The sequence below is a fragment of the Oculina patagonica genome, unplaced genomic scaffold, assembly GCF_052425735.1.
Source record: "Oculina patagonica isolate OP01 unplaced genomic scaffold, crgOcupat unplaced499, whole genome shotgun sequence".
Classification (NCBI taxonomy): domain Eukaryota; kingdom Metazoa; phylum Cnidaria; class Anthozoa; order Scleractinia; family Oculinidae; genus Oculina; species Oculina patagonica.
The window spans coordinates 1-11,239 of NW_027558360.1; the positions used below are offsets into that span (position 1 = coordinate 1).

The 11,239-nt window shown below is 39.5% G+C and overlaps 1 protein-coding gene and 1 long non-coding RNA gene across 2 annotated transcripts; both read left to right on the forward strand.

The window, feature by feature from the left end:
* Positions 1-2,008: 2,008 nt before the first annotated feature.
* Positions 2,009-2,838, forward strand: LOC144640811 (uncharacterized). The gene is made up of 3 exons (XR_013568443.1): positions 2,009-2,057; positions 2,320-2,456; positions 2,592-2,838. It is a non-coding gene; the product is annotated as an uncharacterized LOC144640811 (long non-coding RNA).
* Positions 2,839-5,193: 2,355 nt separating this feature from the next.
* Positions 5,194-7,011, forward strand: LOC144640812 (uncharacterized). The gene is made up of 3 exons (XM_078499881.1): positions 5,194-5,398; positions 5,921-6,503; positions 6,589-7,011. The coding sequence occupies exons 1-3, from the start codon at positions 5,194-5,196 to the stop codon at positions 6,632-6,634; spliced, it is 834 nt and encodes a 277-aa protein (XP_078356007.1). The 3' UTR covers positions 6,635-7,011.
* Positions 7,012-11,239: the final 4,228 nt, after the last annotated feature.

Below are 11,239 nucleotides of genomic sequence, written 5' to 3' on the forward strand. Positions count from 1 at the left end.
CAGATTCTGAATTTTTTCGAGAATCGTCCGACAGAAAAGGAATTTCAATTTTATTTTTATTTGCCCCAAATAAACCTTTTAGTAAACTATTTTCGAAAATGACAATAAACGGTTCAGTTTCCTTTAACTTTTTTTAAAATTAAGAAAAGTTAAAAATTCGAAAAACAAATCCACCGTGGCGACCATTTTGGATGAAATTTAAGGTGTTTTCACGACACTCGTGTATACATACCAAACAACTACTCAGTATACCCTTTACACAGCTGTTTAGGTATCTCTTGAAGTTTATTTTCAGATATAGTTTGTTTGAAAATATCACGTTTAAGAAAAGTTACGATCTTCGACAACCGACCCATTTCTAGAACATAAACGACAGGGCGAATATTAGCTAACTTCAAGATTGTCAAAAGCGGTCTGGTATATTGTTTTGGAGTTAAAAAACAACACCAAATTGAAGCTAAACCTTTCTTCTCTCTGTCTGAAAAATATTACTGGTGGCCCGTAAAAACTGTTCCGCTGAGAGAATTAACCATAAAGGCTGTTCTTCGCTCTGACTCTCTCTATTTATAGTAACTATTTGTGAATTTGTCCCGAAATATAATTCTTCCTAGCGGCTTTTGTGCCGTAAAGATCCCGATTAATGCCACGAAAGAACTTGAACGTTTAAACAGGTTTTAAAATTCAGTGTGCATCGGTCTTGGTAGTTGCCCTAGCATGAAAGAACAGCTTTCGTTGCGGGATTAGTAATTAGGAAGATGTACGTTTCGGTCTCGACATTCTGTCTGGATGTGAACGGCGTGGTATAAATTAAATTAAAGGCAAATCACGCTTCTCGTAGATAGAACAAAATAAAACATAATCCAACCCAATTTACTTAAAACATGTTCATGCTACAAAATCCTTACTTGTGAGAGCGTGATATGATGGATAAATTTATAGAAAAGAGCCACAACTAATCATGAAACAGGAAATATTATCTGTTTGTTTATTTCCGCTTCAAGTCCTTCAATAACTTGAGAATTAGTTAAGGCATTTGATACTGCGAAGCCGTCCTGCTTTCTTTTCACATCGGTCAAAAGAATGATCATTTATGCTAAAAAAAAAGTTGAATCGATCGATTTTATATGAAGAAAAAGAAAGTGACAAAATCCTTCGATACAACGATTTTCCGTAAACATGTTCATCACGCAAAATTTGTCATTCACAAACATCGTCTTCATTTCCTCGACTTTAATTTAAATACTTCATTTTCGGGCAGATGATTATAAAACTTTAACACGTACCTTAATTCTTCCGCAGTGTATAAAATGAAAAGGACCCGCTTCTCGCCGATTATTAATTAGAGAGAAGGGACTTTTACACCTAAAAGTTTTTTGTGTTGCGTGACAAAAACGCCAAAATACATGCATAGTTAATTAGATTCAGGAAAACAGTACGCAATGTTTTTACGCTGTGGTCACATTTCGCAGAATTTTTACTCTTTTTTGTGATCTACTTGTGAATGTTTTTTAACAACAAATACTTTTCGATATTATTTCTCGCCATTATGGCGTGCTGTAGCTATTCGGAATTGGTGAGTGGGGATTGTGGATCAAGCCTTGATAACCCAACTAACATCAAATGTGTTACTTTACGCGAGTGCACGAAGGAAGTACAGTCACCTAGTTTTTTGCAAAGTTAGCGACGACAGCGAGATTGATACTGAATGGAAGTTATTGCTTGCAAGAGCAGGTAATGTGCAAAATTCGATGTATAATGAGACTCATTTTTACAATATTTCACACTAACAATAATTCCGCCGGCAACAACAAGGAAATAATACCAAGTTTGTTGTTGTTTAGGTGTATTTGAAGTTGATGAATCTCACCTAGCAATGAACATATGCCCTCGTCATCGGGACTTGTTTGGTGTGCGCTGGAGGTCTTCTAAGACAAACTGCACCATACCAGATGAAATAGCTTCCCACAAATCAAAAGCGAAAGGCCTTTGTGGTTTACAGAGAAAGCAGTCACAATTTGTCTACCACAGAACCCAAAAGCTTATTCCAGTAGGGTCCAGTGAGTACCATGATGTTTTAAAGAAAACCATATATACGTACTAATTCAGTGGTGTTGTTTTAAAGTTAACCATATACACGTGCTAATTCAGTGGTTCAGTTGACCTGTTGACGGTTTAATTAAAATCCGGACAACAGACGATACAGCGCCTGATCATTGTAGTCCAGTCTTAACTCCTGTCACCCTGGCAATGTTATTATCACACCAATAGGAGAATTTAAATATCCGTTATATATCTAAAATTGTTTTTGTAATTTATTAGAAATTTGCAAGCGATGTAAAGAGCATCTCACAGGAAGTTTGAGCATTGACGCAAGCTTTCAAAGTTTTCACGATCAGCCAGAGCTAGTGACACCAAATGTGATAGAGGAGCCCACTCCAAAGTCTTTAACAATTAAGGTAAGAATTTGAACAAACGGAATAATCATGCCTAACAGAATGATAGTTGTTATCTTAAGGCCATTTTCAGTGACACATTAATATATCAACCATGATAATAAAAGAGGAGCTTAACGCGGTTTTCTTTCTTTGCAGGCACGTAAAGAAGTCTCAAGCTCGTCATCTGATGAATTAACCGAAGGCATCAGGGGCATTAAAATTACTGACGAGAGCTACTTACTTTCCTCTGATGCTGGAAGCGAGGTGTCATCAACAACCGATGCGAGTGGGGCCTCTTCTGACGATTGCGCTCGCCGTCAGAAATTAAACGTGTTCTTAGAGGAGTGTGGAATCCAACCACTTGGAAGGGCGTGGCTTGCATGGCGTGAAATTAGCGAGAGAACAAAAGAGAGATATCTGAAGCAATAAATAAATAATAATAACGAATTTTTAAACAGGATGACCCTTCAGTACATGAGTACTGTTATCAAAGGGGTCCTGTAAAAAGACAAATATATAACAATATAAAAATAAATACATCATATAAAAGGATAAAAAGTTAAAAATCTATTAAATTATGCTTACCTAACCTATAAAAGTAATTCGTTTAAAGACTGCCTAAATAAAACCCTACTGCTAGTTTGCCTAGTTTTTAAAGGTAAAGAATTAAAAATATTTGCACCAGAGAAATAAAAACTTTTTCGTGCAAATTCAAGTTTCACTTTAGGTAGAACAACAGTGGCTCTACAGTTCCTCGTATCACGAGAGCAGACATCAGAGATCGTGTCCTCAGTGCTTAGGGTAATTTCTTCAGAAAACTCCCCTGATCTGTGGAAAGAACTGCAATCTTCATGCATTGTGAACGATATGCTGGGCATAAGTCAAACAACTCTTCCCTCCGAGGTGGCCTACTTGGAAGCTCTTGCGGAGGCGTACAAATTGGCGAAGAGCTGGGATACCCGCCGACAAGTATTATCTACCATGGCTGGTGTGGCAAGTTTTAAGTCTATTTCAGAATATATCCCAGGGCTCACACGATACCGTTTTACTATGGCTAACCTGCATGGCCTTCAGCATGGCCGGGGCGCCCAAGTCCCAAAGAAGAGCACTCCACATTTTCGAATAGACAGACAGCAGCTTGACCACTTTCTAAGTTTCATCACGAGCCCACATTTAATTCAGGATCTGCCTTTTGGGGAGAAGCACTTACAGCTGTCGAATGGGAAAGTGCTAACAGTGCCGAACGTAATCCGCACTATGATTCCCAATCGAATTGTGTTGCAGTATAAGCGTTTTTGCGCCGAAAGCAATTTCAAGCCATTTAGCGATAGCACTATGCTTCGAGTGTTATCCGAGTGCAGTGCATCAGTGCGAAAGTCGCTACAGGGTCTCGATTATTTAGCAGCTGATGGTTCACGCGCCTTTGATACCCTGGCAGAGATAATAGAGGTAGTCTCCTCCAAAGCAGATGGGGGCAAAAAGTGGGCAGATGAGATGCAAGAGACTCTAAAAGAAGGAAAATTTTATTTGAAAGGAGATTATAAGGTAAGGTTTGGCCTAGTCAGTTCCGGACTCTTTCTAGTAAGGGCGAGCGAAAAAGCGAACTTTTCCCAACCTCGCATCTTCGCTCACCACCAACTTTCGATAGCTTGGAATAGACTATTTTCCAGGTAAATACACATCTCATACATATATGTTTGGATTTATCAAAACCAGGTCAAGGAAATTTTCACCGTTTTAAGTGCAAATCGCTGTAAACGCGTTTTTTCTCGCCAGAATCTCCAAACTCGATGATATAAAAACTAAAGGGAATGTCAGTCTTTTTTTCTCTTCTCCTCTCTCTTCTCTACCTTTCAGCGCTGTATTTCTTTTTTCCCTTTCCTGTTGCGTTTGAAGCCAATTCCCGCAGTAACGTACTTTTTCAAGAATACTGACGTCAGACATATATATATCCATTGTTTGACTGTAGGTTCATGTTAATGATCAGTCACATGTGGCAGACCATTGTACTGTGTTCGCTTTGAGTGACAAATCTGATGCAGACTTCAGAAAGGAGTGTGACCACAGTCACGACGAGGTATGTGACCAATGTGAGGCCCTCAGTGCTGCAATAGAAGATATCAAGAAAGTTGTTCAGAATGCTGCTTTTGATTCAATTGACGACAAAGAGGAGTATTTATACCTGTGTCACACCGCTGCGCATGCAATACAAGCGTGGAAATGCCACCAGTTAAGATCCGTCCGTCAAGACCAGGCTCGCCTAGATGTAATTGAAAGTTTAAATGAAGAAAGAGTGTTTATAGTGAGTGATTGGGCGATGAAATTTCTTCCACAAATGTTTCGAGAATCCCAGCAAGATTGGTTTGGTAAAAGGGGGATATGTTGGCATATCTCTGTTGTGTTTCGTCGCCTAAGTGGTGTTCTACAGTCACAAGCGTTTGTTCATGTAATCCAATCTTGTTTACAAGAAAGCCACGCTGCTGTGGTGATAATGCAGCACGTTCTGCAAACGCTGAAAAGTGAACACCCAGAGGTAACCCAGGCATTCTTCCGCCAAGATAATGCCGGGTGTTACCACTGCTCCAACACAGTCTCGTCTCTAGCACAAATGGAAAGGGTGGTTGGCATCAAAGTTATAGGCGTGGATTTCAGCGATCCTCAGGGTGGCAAGGGGCCAGCTGACAGGCTTGCTGCCACCTGCAAATGCCTCATCAGAATTCATATTAACGAGGGTCACAATGTAACAACCGCACAAGAAATGAAAGAAGCTTTGCTCTCACATGGAGAAATTGCAGGCGTAAGAGTAGCTGTAATACCTTGTATAGAGGAGCCCTCGGTGCTGGAGCAGAAGATACCTGGGATAAACAAGCTTAACAATTTTGCATTCACTGACGATGGGCTCCTGGTCTATCGCGCTTACGACATTGGGCCAGGCAAAAGCCTCAGTTTGCACACCGACTCAGGTAAATGGTTTACATAGTTCGTATTATTATTTAAAGAACAAGGACGGCAGCAATCATTTTACATTTATTCTGTAACAAATTAGATACACATTTACGGCACTGTGGACAGTCGTTTTTCACCCTTGCGTAAACACGTGTTCTTACGCAGGGACCGCGCAAGAAAAATTTGAGTGGGGGGGGGGGGGGATGGCTGAAGGTCGAACCCTGGAGTGACTCAACTTAGGGGAGTCGGTTGGAGGACAGGGGCATGCTCCCCCGGGAAAAAAAATAAAAAAATAACGCTACTCACTGACCTTCAGGGTCAGCATTAACTTTTTTTTATGTTAGTAACTGCTGTTACTTTCGTCCTTCACAAACTAAATCAATAATATGGCTTCCAGAAACAAAATATTTTCAGTGATTTTTCGTTTGTTTTTTATTCATTATATTTTTTTTCTGTTACTGTAAAAAAGTGGGGGGGGGAAGCCCCCTAGCCCCTCCCTTTGAGCGGTCCCTGTTACGTTTGCTCTTCTTTGTTGACAGGCGCTGTTACATCCATCTCCACTCCATTTTCTGCTGGTGACTTCAAAGAAGTGGCGCAGAAGCCAGTTAATACGCAAACCCATTGCTCTACATCTGAGGCGGCCGAAAATGTCCAGGAGTCAGATTCAGAAGGATCTGGAGAAGCTGCTGTGTTTTCCTGCCCGCAAGAGGAGTGTGTTCGCGTTTTTCAGCGACTTTCCTCGCTTGAAAAACATCTTTCACTTGAATCTTGCACCAAAACACTGGAGAGACAGTCTTTATCAGACATCGCTAAGATAACGTATGCTTCTCTGCTGCAAGAAGGCGCGGCACCAATTCCAAGTACGTGTCCCACGTCTACTGAACACCGCGTTGTTTCCTCGTCTATTCATTCAGAAGGTTGGGCCCTTAGAGCCCCCCAAAAATCCTACAGATTTAATACAAAACAGAAGGAATATTTGGAGGCCAAGTTCAATGTTGGTCAAGTTACTGGAAGAAAAGTGAATCCCGATGTTGTCGCTAAAGACATGCGACGCGCAAGAGACGAGGGCGGAGAGAAACTTTTTTCTAGTTCCGAATTCCTAACGGTCCAACAAGTCACTTCGTTCTTTTCCCGTCTTTATGCAAAAAGGCGACAGCAATTAGCCACTGAAGAGCAACAGAAGAGGAAAACTTTTGTACGGCAAGAGAATCTGTTCTGTCGTCCTTAGATCTGCAACATCCGATAACATATGACCAATTCAACATTTGTGCATTGGTCCGGGAGAGCAAGCTCAATAAGTTAAAAGTTGCTATGCTTCAAGTAATTTGCGAAGCTCTCAATTTGGAAACACCTGTACCAGCCGTCAAGAGAAAAGCTCCTTACACAGCTTTGCTGGTTGATGCCGTAAGCAAGTGTTCCTGTAGCGACACTGGTTGAGTTGACGTCATCCATGTCATGATTGTTATCATAATAGTCGTCCCTAGAAATTAACTGTTTTGTTGTGTTATATGACACTGTGTCATCTGACAAGATTTAGTAGAATACGTGTTTGCATATTATGAGGCCCGAAGTATTACTTTTTCAAACCTATTTTATACCCCACCTGTTTCTCCACTGATCTGCCTATTTTTATGCCTTTTTTATCGAGAAGGTGGTGGTGAGAGTGGAGGGTGATCGCATTTTGTATGAATTTTACCAACTGGTGCACCCTCTCATTGGGAGATTAAAATGTAATTTAGATTCCAATCGCTTTTCCCCGCCGCACCTCCCCTGAGGGAAGTTTGTAGGGTGATCAGACGCAAGGGAAATTACCGTGACTGGGGCTGTGTCACGTAATTGCATTCCGTGAGTTTGCGCGCGAACAAACGGTTGGTAACAATATCACACACCAGGTGCTGTTTATAGAAATGTTATATAGTGCAGAATCGTTTCACTTGTTAAAACGTCGAGTTTGGAGACATTTCTGCCGCCCAGTTGATCATTTCTAGCGGTTGTTTAGTTTGGTTGGTTAGGAACATTGTAGACATTTATGTAAGTATATTGTGTGTACATTTAAGAAGTAATATTTATAATTTATGATCACAAACAAGCCGCAGTTTCGTTACTATTTATGTTAACACCGAGGTTATCTTTGCAACTATCGTGATGGTTAATTCAGTTATTTTTAAACAGCAAAGGTTCAGGACGAGACAAATGCAAATATTAGCCGTCACGAAACTGGAAGTTTTAAATTCGTTTGAGTCACTTCCAGTAGGGTAAGCAATGTTCAAATAAATACGTTCCCCCTTAAAGAAAATAATGTTAAACATTAATAGATTTAAGCACATAAAAGGTGATTTTAACATCACACAACCGTAGTTTTGCACAATAAGACAACCTGAACTATCATTGAAGGGACGCAAATGTTTACTTTTCTCTTTTCCTTCTGTAAACACGCCGACGGTTTGATTTATTCCCGGGTAGTTTTTCTGTGATTTAATTAAGATAAAGAAATACTTACGCTCCCATCATTAAGGACTTTATACCATGAACATGTTTTAAGTAAATTGGGTTGGATTATGTTTTATTTTGTTCTATCTATGAGAAGCGTGATTTGCCTTTAATTTAATTTATACCACGCCGTTCACATCCAGACAGAATGTCGAGACCGAAACGTACATCTTCCTAATTACTAATCCCGCAACGAAAGCTGTTCTTTCATGCTAGGGCAACTACCAAGACCGATGCACACTGAATTTTAAAACCTGTTTAAACGTTCAAGTTCTTTCGTGGCATTAATCGGGATCTTTACGGTACAAAAGCCGCTAGGAAGAATTATATTTCGGGACAAATTCACAAATAGTTACTATAAAAAGAGAGAGTCAGAGCGAAAAACAGCCTTTATGGTTAATTCTCTCAGCGGAACAGTTTTTACGGGCCACCAGTAATATTTTTCAGACAGAGAGAAGAAAGGTTTAGCTTCAATTTGGTGTTGTTTTTTAACTCCAAAACAATATACCAGACCGCTTTTGACATCTTGAAGTTAGCTAATATTCGCCCTGTCGTTTATGTTCTAGAAATGGGTCGGTTGTCGAAGATCGTAACTTTTCTTAAACGTGATATTTTCAAACAAACTATATCTGAAAATAAACTTCAAGAGATACCTAAACAGCTGTGTAAAGGGTATACTGAGTAGTTGTTTGGTATGTATACACGAGTGTCGTGAAAACACCTTAAATTTCATCCAAAATGGTCGCCACGGTGGATGTGCTTTTCGAATTTTTAACTTTTCTTAATTTTAAAAAAAGTGAAAGGAAACTGAACCGTTTGATGTCATTTTCGAAAATAGTTTAAGAAAAGGTTTATTTGGGGCAAATAAAAAATAAAATTGAAATTCCCTTTCTGTCGGACGATTCTCGAAAAATTCAGAATCTGTCTCTTAAGATTGTTAGAGATCTTTTACATTTTTAAGGTTAGTATAGGTCTCTAACACCTTTAAAGTGACGAAAGACGTTATAACTAAACTTTTAAAGTGAAAAAATGTTCTTTGTACTCTACAGGTCATGAAGACTACATAATTAATTTTGAAAACGTTCTATAAGTGAATTGTTGAAAACGGATCGCCTCACGTTAAGTGAATTAGTCGATTTCATTTTTTCCAGAAAGAGTGCATTGAATCATTAAAAGGTGAAATAACTGTCGCGGGGTGACGAATAAACACGATGGCTGGTTCGTTAACTCAACACAAACTTTACTCAAACACTCGAGATTTTCATTTTTAGTACAGTCACAACACAGCTCGATCGAAAATCCTCTCATCTCAACAACATCTGACAACGGAAGTTCGGGAAACGGGAGGCACAACAACAGGGGTGAGAAAAGTGCTCTGGGACCAAATTATGATGTTCCCGCAACTTTCGAAGCGAACAAGAGACTATCAATTCACCTCCGAGCAAGCAGTTTTTCGAAGGTGTGGTACCGGGCCATCTTTTCCTGCAAACATTTAACAGCGAGCTCTAATAGTATTCCAAGTATATATAAGGGAGCTTAAGCAACCACGACAGTGATGCCATGCATATGGAAAAGAATCTTACGGGCTAGCTAGATGCATTAAGTGTTTGTAAAGGATCAGATCTATCTTGGCTGAAAATTTCAACCAATGGTTCAAACGCGAAAAATTAGTCGTCGTAACGAATTTGGTGATTTTGCGTTACTTTTTAGCACTGAACTGCAAAGGAATGTATCACAATTTACAACACTCTTGCGGCTCCCGATTTAAAGAAACAACGTAAAAAAAAATTTAACTGATATATAAAAACTGTACGAACTGTTTACTAACCGCCAATGTGTCGCTGATTTTTTTAAACTCAGCTAGCTCAGAGAGAGAGGAACTGCCGGCATGCTACCGCCCAAAAGGACTTCTTTGAAAGTTTGTGATCATCATTCGCAATTCCTTCAAGTGTTTTTTTTTTCTGAGAAAGTCGAAAGATAGGTGTCGGCCGATTTGCTTCATACTAACACCATATATAGGTTTGGTGGACTTATGGATAAATATGCTAAGTGCACTGGCCCAGCGGTTTTCGCCCTCTCAGGTCTTAGATTTTCCGCTATTTGTTTTCCTAAAATTTAAAAGCAGGTAGAAACTTAAGTACAAAACGAACGAAGTTCGTATTCTCTGTGTATCATAAAAATACATAGAACTGCCTGTTTAAATCTAGAAATGTGCAAAGTAAGCAAAGGTTAGCCCAAACAGTTCAGTTTTTTAATTCCAATATTTCTTATCTTCGAATGAGAAAGAAACTACCCATTTTCGAGTTCCCGTGGAACACCAAACTTAAACGTTAAAAATTATGGGATGCCACAGACAAATAGTCTTACCCTTCTCTATCAAAAACAGCAATAATATTTTTGGACCATTAAAACAGTAACATGCTAGAATTCTTCGATGTTGTCCATGTACGCTATCTTCGACAACACACTGAGAAAAAGTCATCGTTTTTTTAAGCCGCTCTTCGGGTCCACTTTTAGTTTGACCGCCGTTTAATGGATGATGTTGTAAGCTGCTTTACTGTCTATTGCTTGAGAAGAAATTTTAGAAAACACGATCTAAACAAAGCGACGCCATCTTAAAATTGACGACTCGCAAGGGACTGGGAGCTAGACCTTCCTAAGAAGGAAAAGGAACAGAGACCGGACTTGACTTCAACAACCATTGCCCGACATTTGATAGTGGACTGCGAGATTATGTGGTGTTTTTATTAACCACTCTCAAAGATATGGTCAACTGCTTTTTTTGCTTTTCTTGTGCAAATGCGCTAAATGTTCAAATTTGTTAAATGTGTGTCCTATTCAAAACGAAATTTACCACTTGCATCCTTGGTGACGCTGTTTGTTTGTCACCTTTGCTGAACATATCTTAGTCACATAGCTATGAACGGTAGTTAGAAGTTTTGACGTGCTGCAGTTATCTGCAGTGTGGTAAACACCTAAACGCTTTGTTTGTTTTCTGATCTACCGCCCTGTTTAACATAAAATGGTTGCTTGCTCTTGTGTGCATTGTTCTTCCGGCGACGTGAAATGAATGATTCCTGTGCCTTTTTTGCCCACTCTTCTTTTGTAGTCAGTTACACAGGAGCCCAAAATGTGATACCCACGGGCATTTTTGTCTGATTTTTGGCAACATAGCTATTTTTACTGACTCGAGAAGATGATGTTTCGGGTCATTTAATTATAACGTCATTGTCCAAAAAAGAATTTCTGCCGGCCTTCAGCGATTTTAAGTTTAATAGACCCAGAAATGGTTTCAACAGTCCAGAATAATGTCCACTGTTGGAAACGTACTACAAAACAATAGCGTGACGTAACAACATGGTGGTTGG

Bases quoted from the DNA above. Each gene is read 5' to 3' on its own strand.
- LOC144640812 (XM_078499881.1), top strand. From the start codon at position 5,194: ATGAAAGAAGCTTTGCTCTCACATGGAGAAATTGCAGGCGTAAGAGTA. The intron at 5,399-5,920 runs GTAAATGGTTTA...CTTTGTTGACAG, and splicing joins CAGTTTGCACACCGACTCAG to GCGCTGTTACATCCATCTCC. The intron at 6,504-6,588 runs GTTCTTTTCCCG...GTACGGCAAGAG, and splicing joins ACGGTCCAACAAGTCACTTC to AATCTGTTCTGTCGTCCTTA.